Raw genomic sequence first — 15,151 nt, 5'->3', positions numbered from 1 at the left:
AAACACACCAAAAAACTAACTTTTACAAGTCAATTTTCTTTTATTCTCAATATTAAATAGGCATAGTTTATTTAATTGATTATAAACAATTCATTGAATTACACTGTGCATGATCATCAATGTGAAGTAAAAATATTACAATTTAAAAAATTTACACATTTTAAAAGGACAGGATGACCTGAATTTCTTCTTCTTTTTACCATGATATGTTGCCATTAACTTTATGCATCTATTAAATTACAATATGAAAACCTCATACCTAGGACTCTGTTACATCATTCCCCATTTACAGACAAAATTAAACATTTATATACATCAGTACCATTCAACATTAAGTTACACTTTTCAAATGTGCAAGATTAAGCAAATGTATATGGAATAAAACCGCAGACTTTTTAAATAAAATTTCAAGTTTATCTGATGCACAGGCTGCTGGCATCACAAATATTTACTATTTCATAATTACAGTTATTACTGTACTCAAATAAAAAGGGGTTCTAATCATACATGTGTATTTCTCTTAAGAGTTACTGCTTATAAAACAATCTCTGGGCTTCTTCAACAAAATAACCAACTAAAAGCAAACGCCATATTCAAAATAAGACAAACTAGCCTTTTAAAAGTTACATTTGGATTCCTTTTCTTTGACGTGTACACGGATTAGCCACACATTTTAATTCCAGAGTGGTCAGTACTGCCCATGTTCTGGGGCGATACCAGATTGACTTGACAGTAAAATAGTGTTAAAGTAGTGTTCATTGTGCTTAAACGCAGCCCTAGTGGGGCCAGTATGATTTATTTGCATGGTTCAATATATTATGTACCTAAAGCAGGGTTTGGTTGCTTGTTTTACCTGCTGAACAGAACTCATACAACAGCAGAAGCAGACATTCTGAGCCATTGCAGACCTGGGCAGGGGTTTAGTCAAAACAATGACAAAAAAGGTAGCTGATGTTAGGAACCACAGAATACAGAACCATGTTTAAATAAAAACATGATCATCTCTCCTTTCTAGACCATCAATTGCCTGTATCCCAAACAAGTTCCCTCCATTCTCCTTCTATTTAACACATGCGTTTAGGTATCACAACACTTATGACGCACCAGCTTATAGAAACACAAATTCATTTTAATGCTTTTACATTGCTGCCATAAGACTGCTTCTTCCTATGAACTTAAAAAAAAAAAAATAAACAAAAAAAAAAACATTTTCATTGCACTGACAATATCTCCACAAATACCATCAACTTACTACATTCAGGTATTTTACAGCATTCCCAAGATACATCAGCTCCTAGATCCTACAGTTCACGTATTTAATAAAACAAAACTTTAATTTTTTTTTCTAAAGAATAGAAAATATATTTAACAAACTGCTGTACTTGCTTGTCGTTCTTGAACAGCATGATAAGCAGTTTAGTTATTTTATCAAAAAGAACAAAACATGTCAAATTTAGTGCTATGTTTTGTGATTTGTAGGCACATCTATACAACCAGTTTAGAAAAGGCGATAAGCTAAGGGACAGCCATTTACCAAATGCTACTGTGTGGACCTCTATCTAGGACCACTACGCAGATCATTCTTGTCTTGCTAGCAGTTTACAGTCTAAAATAAAATGTTTTTAGAACAGAAAATAATGCATGAAACCGATGAACTGCTCAAAAAGTACAGACTAACCCTAACTTATATGGACACTAATGGAGACAAATGCTATATTGCCCCTATCTTCATCACAGTTAGAAAATATATTTAGGGCAAATGTTACAATTTGTTTCATACAAATTAACCACAGTTATTGAAATAGCATTCCCAGTTAGCCTAATGCAATAAACACCCTCCCTTACAAGGTTTCTGCAGAGTACGAAAGCAAATTACATTGTGGTTGAAACAGTTAAAGAGCATCACTTATTACACACAAATTAGAATGACTGACTGCGTCCGTTATAACTGTTTGAAAATGCCATACCAGTGTATTCATTCATTATTGTTAAATCGTGTATGGCAGAAATCTGCTCAATTACATACAGTAATAAACATGTGATTGTGCAAAATGTTTCCAGTGCTTTTTTCTTTAAAAATACCAAATCTTTTTTTTTTTTAAAGCTGCAGGGAATTCATTCACACAAAGCGCCATGCTAAAACCAAAACGAACCGCTTTTGATATTACTGTAATGGGAATGCTCAATGAGGTTTCTATCACTTTTATTGCTGAAGTTTTTTTTTTTCATTATAAGCTAATCTATTATGTAGCGCGTTAACCCATGCAAGCCAAGGCTGCATAAAATGTTTACGTTAAACTAAGCCAAGGACTAATGCTTTTGACAGAATAAAGACATAGCGCAATACTCAAAAAGCCTGGCTGTCAAGCAGCTGCTGCAATGTAAAGCAAGAGACAGAAATGCAGAACAATATCCTTTATCTGTACAGTTACTTTTACAAAATAATACTTTAAAGAGTTTCTTTTTTTTAATCAATCAGTTAATTTCACCGATTACTTTGGAAATGCATGTATACCAATGTATACTAATCAGATCATGATAACTGAGGTTGCATCATCTCCATTGTTCCCTTTTGTCACTTCAACTGCATCCCTTCGAGCACTGACGACCCACAGACGCCAGCAAGTGCTGTTTACGAGAGGACGACAGAACTGGGAAGAATTCTTCTTCAGAATGTTTTTGTTTAGTTTTTTTTTAAAAAGGGGTTTTACATCTCAAAATAAAGCATTAGTACTTCCTTTGTAGACAACACGGACCGATTCAATCCCAGATCTCTCATTTAGTCCTTTTCTCCATCCTCACTGCTTCCTGAAAAGAAGATGAACACAGAGATATCTATGTATTTAAAAACAGTTTACAAGGACAGTTACTCACTAGAAATTATCAGCAATAATAATAATAATAATAATAATAATAACAATAATAATAATAAATTGAACAACAAACACAATGTTTGGAATTAAAGCCCAAGGCATATTGAACCTTCCTTTTTTGTATAAATGCTTCCTATTTTTATAGGCATTTCGGTTTCATGGCACAGAAAACTGGCCAGTCAGATGACAGCATACCATACATAGTTGCCTCTAATGCTGTGATCCGAGTTGACACCTGCAGGTCTCTCAGCAAATGCACATCTGCTAATTTCACACAGTGTGTGTGTCTCCACAGCCATGGCCTTGGTGGAATGCAATCAGGCAACGAGTCTTGTTGTCCTGTTATATTTTCCATCCACACAGACCATATCTTATCCATCTGTGGTGCACTGTGGTTTCACAGTCAAAATGTGTCCTACCTTCAGCATTTGTAAATGCATTTTAAATATCAAACAAACCCCAGGGGCATTTGTATTTAAACATAGACTTGGCTGATAAAACTTGTTATAACATTGACTTTTCCTAAGTGTGTGCCTGATATATCACACAGAAATCTGCATTTAGCTTGGGTCTTTTTAAACTCAGCACACATGTCCAAGAGTTGACACCAAATGAATGCTGCCCGACTGTTCAAGTTACTTTTTCTGTTTTAATTCTGCGCACTTTATTAAACCTGTCAGATCACTGTGCAAATGTGTTCTCCGCACAGCAACTTAACGCTGATTCAAGACGCAAGGACATATTTTATCTATTGTTTTTGCACCTGTTTGCAATTTAAAAGTCTGTATTCAATCTTCCCTCTGAACTACTTCCATGCAAAAAAAAAGAAAAACTTGGCCTCAAAAAGCACACTGAATTGGGAGATGCACATTTATTTCTCAATTTGCACTCAATAGTCTTTGACTGGTAATTTGCTTGGGCCTTGTATACATTTACCCGATAATATCTTACAGTTCCATTTGAACCCTCCCTCAAAGAAAAGCCAATAGTTAGAACCACTGTAAAATCCTGTTATAGATAAGAAATGCCTATAAAATCAGATCAATATTAATTATTTTTCATTCATACAATTACCACTCGCGATGCTTTACATTATAGATCAAAATTAAACTGCTGTCAAATTAAAAAGAACATTATTCTGAAATGAATCAATGGACCTGCATCTCTGAGAAACTGGAGATTATGTCTATTGACTATTTCATACTGTATGGCAGATGTTCCTCAGCTGTTTAAAAAAACATTAAAGCCCTGAGTGCTATCCATTAAACAATGACTCATTTGAAATCATAAAACTGAAAGAGGCACAAGTCACTGTTTCCATGTGTTCAAGGTAACAGATTAAACTAAAATAAGCATTGCATCTTATGTCATCATGACAATGAAGTCGTCCTTTTTAAAACTGAACCTACAGCTGTTGTGGTGTTTTTCCACATGTAGTAAGCCATTTACTACCTCATTAAAAGTTTGTACTGTGCCACAGCAAAACAGCTCTCATTTCAGAAAAAAGTTATGACTATAAGTAAAACCCTTGTGCTCCGTCTTTCGGATGAGACGTAAAACCGAGGTCCTACTGTAAGTGACTGCAGCAGTTGTGATCCATAGTATAATAATAATAATAATAATAATAATAATAATAATAATAATAATAATAATAATAATAATATTTAACCTATCAAGAAGATTATTACATACATATGGTTAAAATACCACAATATGTACCAAAGAAAATATTGGTTCACAACAAAAAAAGGTGTACCAACGAATACTCAAGAACCTGCCATTTTTGGTAACCTAGCATTTTGTAACAAGGATCAGAATGGCTCTAGGAGATGGGGTCTCAAACTCAGTTCCTGGAGGGCCGCAGTGTTTTTTGGCTTTTGTTCCACCCGAGCTCTCAATTACTTATTTGATTAATTGGACAAACGTAACACTTCTCTCCAGGCCTCAAAAATGTTTCATAGGTAGTGTACCTTGAATCAAGTGCATTTTTTTAAATCCTCAACGATAAAAGACATTGAAAGATTATTAAAACATGTCCAATTGAATAAATAATTAGATCAATTAGGTTAGTTGAGAGCTTAAGTTGGAATGAGAACCAGAAGACCCTGCGGCCCTCAAGGACTGGAGTTTGACACCCCTGCTCTAGAGTAACCTGAGGTTGGAGAACTCGCCTCCTTGCTCAACGTCGGAGTCGGTGAGGTGTGTGAGTGAGAAGCTGGCGATGCTGGCTGGAGAGATGGAGAAGCGAGAGTATGGGGAGGAGCTCGCCCAGCTCTGCTCCGTGGTGTGAGGGGGTGGCGGGGGAGAGAAGTACTGGGACGACACTGGAGAAGACGCCTTGGAAATGATCAGGTGACTGGCCGCTTTGGAGATGAACGAGGGCTCCGGAGAAGAGAAATCATCGTCCCATTCAAAGCCACCACCTGCACAGGGCAACAAAACCAAAAAAAAAATCAGCACATAAAACCAGTTTCACAGAATAGCAGAAGCATGTGCATGTGAGTTTATAACCAAGTAATTAATCTACAGCACATGAAAAACAATAAAATGCACATCTGTAATCAGGGATAAGAACATAAGAATCAAGTTCTTACAACATCAAAGACAAAAAGAATAATATGAACCATTTCTTTTTTTATCTATCCACATTTTTGTAAATACAGTACTATCATACTAGATAGCAATCATTGCATGTATAAACAAACATGTTACACAAGGTTCAAACTAAAATCTATTTCTTACCTGTATAAGGGCCCTGAGTTTAACTTCAGCTGGACTGCGTTGTGTTAATACACACACTTACCTTCTTCATCTGTAGAGCTTTCCGAGTGGGTGAAGCGGTTCAGATAACCAGGACTGGAAGAGGGTACAGGGCTGCTGAACTCAGACACTTGGCTGTTTGAACTGGCCGAGTGGTCACCCAGCTCCTTTGTTGGAGTATCCTTGGAGTGAGAGAGACAAAAGGTAAATGGTCTAGAATAAAGGTTACTCATAGCTGATGGCTAAGCATATTATTAGATAGAATGTTGGATTTATTTTCAGCAGCTAATGTAATTGAGGAATTTCACAGGGATTCCCAGGATCTCTGCAACCAGTCAACCCATCTTTAATACTATAAATGCCAAGTCATAGGAGATTGGGTAATACAGGACAAACAATCCAGCAACTTTTTTTTTTTTTTTTTTTTTTAATTCTTTGGAATCGGCAATTATTTTTTCTCCCCAATTTACTGTGCTGACTCGGGAGAGACAAGGACGGACACACGTATCCTCCAAAACGTTTGCCGTCAGCCGTCCACTTCTTTTCCCACCATGCAGCCACCTCAGAGCTACAGTGTCGGAGGACCAAGCGGCTCTGGGCAACTTACAGGCAGGCCCGCAGGCGCCCGGACAGTCTACAGGGGTGGCTGGTTTGCGGTAAGCCGAGGACACCCAGGCAACACTAGGACAATTGTGTGTCGCCCCCTGGGAACTCCAGTCCACAGTCGGCAGTGGAATAGCCTGGACTCGAACCGTCGATCTCCACGCGGAGCGGCTTTACCGGATGCACCATTCAGGAGCCCCCTTTAATGCAGCAACCTGTTTTCTTACTAACAGGTTCTGAAAAGGCATTTAACTGTTCTTTCAAGGATAAAAAAAAAGCCTTACCCATCGCTCTCTTCTGACTCACACATAAATCAAAACCTTAGCCATCAAAAAGAGATACTAATGTAACAATAGCATCTCCCTATGTGGTCCTATGATGCATTAAATGCATCCTCAAGTTGTAAATGCAGGTATTTTTAGAGCATGGAATGACTCAGTGGTTTTCTTTCTTTGATGAACAAAAGGATTTTTTTTTGTAATATACTGCTGCTTGGCGCAATGGGAATTATTCTTTTATTTGTTTTTAGTTGCGCTGGCATTAAATACATTACCTGGTCAAAAAGATAAACAGTGACATCATCAAAGAACGACACAGCCCTTCTGTTTGGTTCAGAATGGGTCTGTTTGGTTGACTGTGCGGCTAGGGGAGGCGTCAGCTTTAACAGGCTTTTCAGGTCCCTGCCATCATCGTTCTCGGTCACCACAATGGGGACGGGATACACGGTGTCATCGTCGCTCTCAGAACTCTCGCTGAGCAGATTAAAACCTTGGTGGTCGTCATCCGAGTCGTCGCTATTCTCATCCTCCTCGTCAGCATCAATCCCATCCTCCGCAGCTTCTGAGTGCTCCAAATCATCCAACTTGCCCAAGTATTTCCCTTCGACATCAGGTTCCTTAAGCTTCAGACCTTCGTTCTGGTAGGACGTCACCAACTTTTTATTCACCTTGTCCCCTGATGAGTTAGACTGCTGCATGTCGACTGAGACAGCTGGCACGTCTACAGGTTCAGGTGTACTGCCCCGAATCCTGGCTTCAACATCAGCAAGGGGTTCTGGTGTCTTGATGTCCAACACATCACTGCCATCAATAGCAACCTTAGCTTCTGCATTCAAGTCGTCTCCCATTCTGTGTACCAGCCGTGGCAGACTGTTGCCTTTGAAGTCTAAGACCTGCGATACTGCATTCCTTACTTCTGCTGATTGCTCCTGAAGTCTGTTAACTGGTTCAGCCTCTTGTGCCTGCAAAGAGACAAGAACTTCTGATGCTTGCATCTTCTCTTCTGGGCATGCCATAATTCCGACACTGCAGGTGTTTTTAGTGTCAGTGTGTACACTGGGTCCGTTGTCCTCACTGGTGAGGAGGGTAGTGTCATTAGAGTTAGAGTTACTGTTGATGTCTTCAGACTTTTTATCTGTCTCCCAATCATTATCTGAGAAGTATGCAGAGTCCCGATATGAGTTTTGGCTGGCATTTGAGAACAATTCCAGTGGAGCCCCAGTCTGGAATTGACGTGCACTGCTCTCTGCATCCTCTACATCCATATCCATTACAGTATCCACCTCTGAAATGATGATGGCTGGAGGTGGTAAAGGAGCAGGAACCTGTTCTACATTTGTGTTTAGCACGGTTTCAACGGGAGAAGGCCCCTTACCAACAGACTGGGAATTCCATTCAGGAGATTCCAGATTCTCAGTTTCATAGCCACTGTCCGCGGTTTTATAAGGTGGCTGGAGTTTCTGATTAACGGCATTCAGGTTTTCAGATGGACCAACTAAGCCATGAACGTCCAGTGAATCCAACGAGTCAGGCGTTTCAGCCGATTGCTCGATTGTCAACAGAGTCGTTGATTCACTGTCATCGAGAAGGCTGTCTTGGCTTATCTGGTCCGAAAAAGGAGCAGAAGCCAAATGCGAGGATGCATCTTCTGATATATCGTTAGTTTCGAAGGTTATTAACGGCTCAGATGAGCAATCGTTGTTTTGTTCCAGCAGCGAATTTGCAGACAGGACGCCGCTGCTCTTAACGTCTTTAACCATGTTGCTGATCAAGTGTTCATTCTTGTAACTCATTTTAAGGCCATTTTCCAAGCCAGCATTGCTGATATGTGCAGAATCTGACCCATGGCTTGCATTCTTTGCAGGTTCTTTGATTACAATTTCAGGTGCATTTTCTTCTGACATTCGTACACCTTCTAGAAGGCTGTGATTTTTGGCATCGTTGCACGAACTGTCATGAGTGGCACTTTCCCGAAACAGAGGGGATTCGTGGCCGTTGGTGGGACTTGCTGAGACATCAGCACTCTTAGAGGTAGAATTGAGAGGAAAATGAGTCCCCGCTTTCGAGGATTCGAGTAAAACACATTCTTCATTGAAGGAGTTACTACTCTGTAGTGTGTCACTACAGCTTTCAGCTATAACTGGTGAACATGAAGGCAACAGTGTTTCTTGAACTATGAAATCTGGACTACGACGAAAGTTCAAACATTCTTCCTTTGAGAAACTTTTAACACTCCCATACATTAAATGACTTGCTGGCCCATCAAGGTTCAAATCTTTGTTACCTAAACTGTCCCCAGAATCCGTTTTAAAACTGATATCTGGGAAGCTATTCGAATCAGCATCTAAAAGTTCGGATCTTAAGTCCATGCTATTTCTAGAGGAAGATGAGGGATCCTTCATTAAGTTTTTCTCCTTGAGAAATAAGTAGTTATCTGACAGTTTTTCAGAACTCAGTAACCGCATATCATTAGGTTGTTCTGTAATACTTTCCATGTAAACGTTTTCCTGATCACCTCCTAAAAAAGAGGAACCGAAGTCTCTTTCTTTTCTATTTGCTCCGAACTCTAAGCCAGACTCCTGGGTGCCAGAGGTCCTTTGTAGGTGATTCACGTTCAGTTCAGGTAGCTCAAAGAAGCCCCTGTTCCAGGATGCATCTTCCAATTGCGTGCTTTCACTAAAAATGTTAGTGTGATAGGGGCTTTCTAGATCACTGGAAGCATGTGACCCAACTTGGCTCTCTGGTAAATTTGAGTCCTTGGAGTCTATGCTCCGGTGGAAGAAATCAGCATCTGTGCTGGATTCATCCAAGCGTATATCCCGAAGGACAACATACTGCTGCGAACGCTTGTCCTGGGGAACCTCTCGATTGTTGTCCTGTGGGCCTGTAGGACACTGATTTTCATCTACCTCCAGGTTGTTCTCTCCTTGCTCCTCTAACTGGATGTAGTATTCGCTCCCCACTGCTGGTTTGTGGGCGTCAAAGACAGGAAGCTCCCCAGGAACTCCAGCAGAGGAAGCCCGCCTCCCTGCATCACCCCCCTTCACTGTGCCAGGCTCGGAGAAGACTGGCTTCTCATAGGGGGGAACGGGGAAGAACATGCTGTGGTAGTTCATAGTTGTGTCCATGCTGGAGGGGCTCTGGTCCTCAAAGTGGTCTAGCTTGGCTGCCTCCCAGATGTACTCGAAACTGAGCCCTCGGCTGGTCTCCGTCACTGTCAGGATTTCATCCATCTCGCGGTGGAGCCCGTCGTCCACAAACTGCTCCAGGATGGGGAAAGAAGAGTGGCTTATGGTGGATGGTCTGTTGCTGGGGTTTGGTTTGAGAGCGTTCCACCTCTGTTCAAAGTCCTCCTCGGACTCCTTCTGGCCTTGCATGCGGAGATATGTGAGCAACCTGTGCACTTCTTCAGCTGTGGCCCTCTTGTCTGGAGAAAGCCAGCAGAACTGCAGCACCTCATACCTGCAAGAGGTATAAAAATCTCATAAAAATATAAAAATCATAAAAATATACTAGAACATGTTTTTAATTGAAGACAGAGGTCAAAAATGTTGAAACATGAACAAGCTGGAAGTATTAAAATGTATTTGCTTACGATTGTAATGTATTTGCTTACGATTGTAAGTCGCCCTGGATAAGGGCGTCTGCTAAGAAATAAATAATAATAATAATAAAAAAAGCCATTTACTAATAACAGTCTAATGCTACATGTATATATGCTTATTATGATTTAGTGTATTTTAGTAAGAGAAGGTACCAATGAAATAAATAAGGAATTAAAAAATTCTGCCATCTACACTGGATTAAAACAGGTTTGTACCAGCAATACAAGAACTAAATAGAAACCACTGTGTGAACAGGTGTAATTAATGCAAGATGCTATTTATGTACAATATTTTATATAATTGCATTACAAATACAATTTCAAACCATGAATTCCACTTTTTTGACAAACGTTGACATCATGATTTTACATTCATTTTGTCCTCCACATTTAAGGAATGATTAAATATTGGTACATTACGATGTACGCAATAGAAAAAGCATTTCACTTTTTTGTTACCAAGCAACCCCCTATTAGCCTTTGTGTGATTCATTAAAAATCAAGGCAGGCAGACAGGCACAGAGGCAAGGATTTGATTTCTGTAGTCCATGCGTAGGACATTGTACAAACAGAGGATTACCATCTGTCAGAGTAAGGCAGCTCCAGCTGGGGCTTGAAGAGTTTAATTTGTTGTTCCTTTATGACATGGATTAGCACCTCCCTGTCTGAAAGGTGAGGGTACGGTTGGGTGGCGTTTTCAAATAGCTCCCACAGTGTGACACCCAGGGCCCTAAAGAAACAGAGTGAGGATTATACAGCAGGCAATCAGCACATCTCACTGATACAGAGCTAACAGAATGGTCAGCTTTACTGCCTCCTGATAACTAATCAGGACACAGAACAACCAGGTGCACCTGTTCATCACACCTGAACCAAACAGCAGGAAATAAAATGGTTATTCTATTCATCATCCAAGCTCAAACCGGTTTTAGTTTACATTATTATCTGCCGCCCCTTTGTAAACAAGATTTCTGCTCGTCTGAGGGGTTCGGCTTTGGAAGATTGGGCTCTGCAGTTCAGATTTTCATTACAAACTTCATAAGGATTAACTAGAAAATCAGGTACAGTTCACATGTAAATCTACATGGCCTGGAAAAGTTTTAGATTCCCAAGCTACGACCTTTTGTAAGCAGGTCATATTTTTTTCTTCACACAGTTAAACTGTGTGAAAAAAGACACTGATGTAAATAAAACACACAGGAGTAACAGATTTAGCTGGAAAGGTGCCAAGACAGCCATCTGGAGTCCTGTTTTTCATCTGCGTCTACACCGTTTCCAGGAAGGCAGATGACAGGCATCCTGTTTTCGAATGTCAGTATGCCCTTTATTGCACTCTCACTTTATTACTCTACTGTACTTAGTAGATATTCTATGAGATGTCAGAGCCCAGGGACAGCATCCAGTACTTGTTACACAGTGTGAATGTCAAAGCATCAGATGGCACTAGACTGGGGAGCATCAGCATACGAAGCTGCTGAATACACAGTTTTTAAGACCTGTATTTCTAATACTGGGGACCCACCACACATTGCCAGGTTTGGTTTGATCTGCAGCTACCACCCCACCATGGATCTCTCCCAGCAGCTCGGGGGCAGTCCAGCGCAGGGGCACAGCCTGTTCCTCGTCAGTGATAATGTACTCCTCCTGGGGAAGACATGAGACATACTTATCCTTGCATAACCCTGTTTTACTATACGCATAACATACATTTCATAATGTATTCTTGAAGTCAAGTTATTATAACACAAAACAAGTACAATGTTATTTTCAGTCAGTCGCTGAAGGGCCAAAACATAAATTAAGTTCCACCTGAAGAGGGCAGGAGACTAAAGGATGTTGAAGCTAGCTGTTTGTCGATTGCTGTTTGATGCACACTCAACACATTAGAAGTGAATCTGAACCACTGAACACTGGAAATTTCAAGGTAAATGAAAAACATCTGCCAAAGCATTTTCACTGATACAAGTTCCTGGTCCTGACCAGCTCATTGATATACTAGAGAGAAAGATCAATTCAAATTACCAGTTAGCAGCAGTAGACAACGGAGGGTGATACATGTGAAAAAACTAAAATACAGCTGTACAGAACAATATAAAAACTTAAAAAAAAAAAAACACAGGACTCCATTCATAATCGTTCATCATTAACATTTGTTTTCTCAATATGATTTTATGATTTAAAGTTACTTTTATATTTGATTTAAAAATAAAAAAAAATACTTTTAAGTTTCAAATGGAAACATTGTAAAAAATATTTCTAAATGACAAACCGTATTCAAGTTTGACTGGAATTTTTTTTAATGGCTTGAACGCTCCATCGTCTTTCTTTATCTTTATTTTTATATAGCGTCTCATAGTGGGCCACCATGACAAAGCACTTTACAGAGGTAGGCTGTGAATTGTGCATTATATGCAGAGTCACTTACAATAGGACACTGATTTAACATCTCATCCGCAGGATGGAGCACAAGGAGGTGAAGTGACTTGCTCAGGGTCACACAGTAAGTCAGTGAGTGGGGGGATTTGAACTGGTGACCTGGACTTTGACCACTGGACCACACTGCCTCATATCAAAACTGCTAACCCTTGAATGGTAAAATAAACATTATAGCCAAAATCTTGAAAAACCAGACAGCTTACCTTGTACTTACTGGCTCCTATTCCATAGTCACCGACTTTGACAGTCAAATCTGTGGTAACGTAGCAATTCCGCAAAGCCAAGTCACTTGAAAAACATAAGAGAATAAACAACTGCTTTTAATACGAGCTAGCCTAGGCAGGGAAGGGAGCAGAGAGACGGGAAGAGAAAAATATAAAAAATAAATGAGACGTGACAGCGCAAGGTCGATCGATATCTTGGCTAAAGTAACAGAGTAATCCTCATAATGGAACAGGACGGAGAATAATTCAGTCAGAACTCTGTTGCAGCTCTGTAATTCTCATCTGTCCTCCACCAAATCCAAAACACATTAAAATTCACAAAGGACAATGTACAATTTCTGTGTCACTGTTAGGTCTCCAAAGCTTTCCAAAATGTATGTAAAAATGTATGTTATAATAAATTGAGCATTACATTCCCTTCCCCCAGGGCCATTGGGGGCTATCAATGAAGAGGAAATTATTCATATCCCTGTCAAGTCATTAAAGAGGCTGCGCTCAGCTTGGTATTGCCTCAGTAATGCAGCTCTGGGCTGTCATGACACTGAAGGATCGGATAAGAATTTCAACCACCAAAGCCATTAAGACAAAAAAAAATGAAACATGAAGCTAAATGTGAGCATTATGTTCTGTGTTGGGCAAGTAGTTTTCTACTCCTGTATAATATTCTTTTGATCCATGTTTCCATGAGATTTAGTAGGTACTAAATTCTAATCAAATTTTTCAGCTATTAATGCCACTTTGCTACCACCGTGTGGTTGCCTACTGATATAACCCATAAGGAATATTAATGTTGCTCAATAGCCAAGTGTATGTTTGCAAATGTTATTTCATTTACACAGAAACATTACAATGCTCTGCATCTCCAGGGCGGTTGTTTTTTTCTGTTTTGTTTTTTCAAACAGAGTGCAAATTGTAGGACAGAACCTTACAGTAATTTAATATTTTTTGTGTGTGCATTTCATTTAGTATAAGGGCATTTAAAAAATTTCTAACATTGAGTTTTCTGGCTCTCTCCCACAAGCAGACACCATTCTTGACAGTCTGACATTTCCTGTGCGTCCTGAAGCTCTGGAACACGTGAGAATATCAAGGACAGCACTGTGTAAATCACAGAAACCAATGATGACAGGTGAAGGAAACTGAGTCCAGCTGCTTCAATTCTTCCCCTAGCAACAAAATCACTGATGCTGGAGCTTTTCCCAACATACTCAGACAGCATCAGGATATTGTTGCCAGAGAGGAACATACTCGTTACGGCAAGCCGGCTGGTCCAAGAAGCAGGAGAATGCAAAGGATAGACTGTGTCTTCACATAGTTGAGCGGGAACAGATGGCACATCACTCTCCACCCAGCCCAACAGGGAGACAGTGGATTGGGTAACACCCTGGCATCACAGCAAAACGCACCTCTTCCACTGAAGAGCTGATTCAAGCTGTCTCTCAATGAGACAGAAACTGTCAGTGTCTTTAATTTTACAAAGACAAATGGATAAAGTATTTTAAAACCATTTCTATAGCATCTGCAGAGTACATACTATTGTGCAGCAGGGGGACACCAACAGCTCTTCCCTAAAAGGCAAAATGTGAGACAACAGCAGCGCTGGTCAGAGAGCATTATATGTGTCCCAGCAGTAATGAATACAAATGTTAGAATGAGAGGCGTGTTAAACTTTCTGTCATCGCTGGTGGATCCTGGAATTCAAATTAAGCAGATTCAATTCAGCATCTTTTTAGGTTGTGTACGGGAACCTTGCGTCCAAATGCAATAAGCTTTACGCTCACCGTTTCTAGCATCCCTTTTGGCACACATTTTCTTTTTCAACTTTATTCTACTTTTTTTTTTATTTGCACCCTTATGTGTTTATCTGACCAACAGTTAGCCATCCCAGATACCAACAAAAGAAAAAAAACAAAAACAAAAAAGGGACACTGTTCTCGAGCCAAACTCGCTTGTAATACAAAATTCAAACTGGCAGCTTTTGAGCCCCTGTGAAATTCTAGTTGCTGGAGTCTTAGCTGGTGGCCATAATACAATTCCAACAAATAAACTGAAACCTCTCCAGGGAGTCTCTCTCAACAGCGTGAGGATTGCACGGGATGGGACATTCATCCTTTGGTTTCACTCCAGAGCAGGGCAGCATGTGGGGAGTACCACTGGCAGTCACGGTTCACTTGAAAAATAGTGCAATCCCGTAATCCACCCAGTACAATAGGCTACATACAGTACCTGCAATAACTGCTTTTAAAAAGAGTACCAGGCTTATTTTTTTCTAGCTATTTTAACCCTTTCAGTCCTGAATTAAATTTTGTCAAGCTGAAGAATGCGAAATGAAGTTCAATTAGTAAGTATACTTTATTAAGTATACAGGAGAAC

General features: G+C 39.9%; 1 protein-coding gene across 2 annotated transcripts in view; it reads right to left on the bottom strand.

The window, feature by feature from the left end:
• Positions 1-2,201: 2,201 nt before the first annotated feature.
• The window catches only part of LOC117431479 (serine/threonine-protein kinase LMTK2-like), a 43,311-nt gene continuing 30,361 nt past the window's right edge, over positions 2,202-15,151 (bottom strand). Inside the window, exons 8-13 of one of the 2 annotated variants that reach the window (XM_058995902.1) lie at positions 12,758-12,842; positions 11,641-11,762; positions 10,699-10,848; positions 6,790-9,976; positions 5,677-5,815; positions 2,202-5,296 (exon numbers count right to left, since the gene is read on the bottom strand). In XM_058995902.1, coding sequence (XP_058851885.1) covers positions 5,016-5,296; positions 5,677-5,815; positions 6,790-9,976; positions 10,699-10,848; positions 11,641-11,762; positions 12,758-12,842 — 3,964 coding nt within the window. In that variant the 3' untranslated portion in view covers positions 2,202-5,015. The remainder of the gene's footprint in view (positions 5,297-5,676; positions 5,816-6,789; positions 9,977-10,698; positions 10,849-11,640; positions 11,763-12,757; positions 12,843-15,151) is intronic. The other variant, XM_058995903.1, reaches the window with a different exon arrangement.

This window comes from Acipenser ruthenus, chromosome 22 (genome assembly GCF_902713425.1).
Source record: "Acipenser ruthenus chromosome 22, fAciRut3.2 maternal haplotype, whole genome shotgun sequence".
In the NCBI taxonomy this organism is placed as follows: domain Eukaryota; kingdom Metazoa; phylum Chordata; class Actinopteri; order Acipenseriformes; family Acipenseridae; genus Acipenser; species Acipenser ruthenus.
This window is presented reverse-complemented; position numbering and strand designations above follow the sequence as displayed.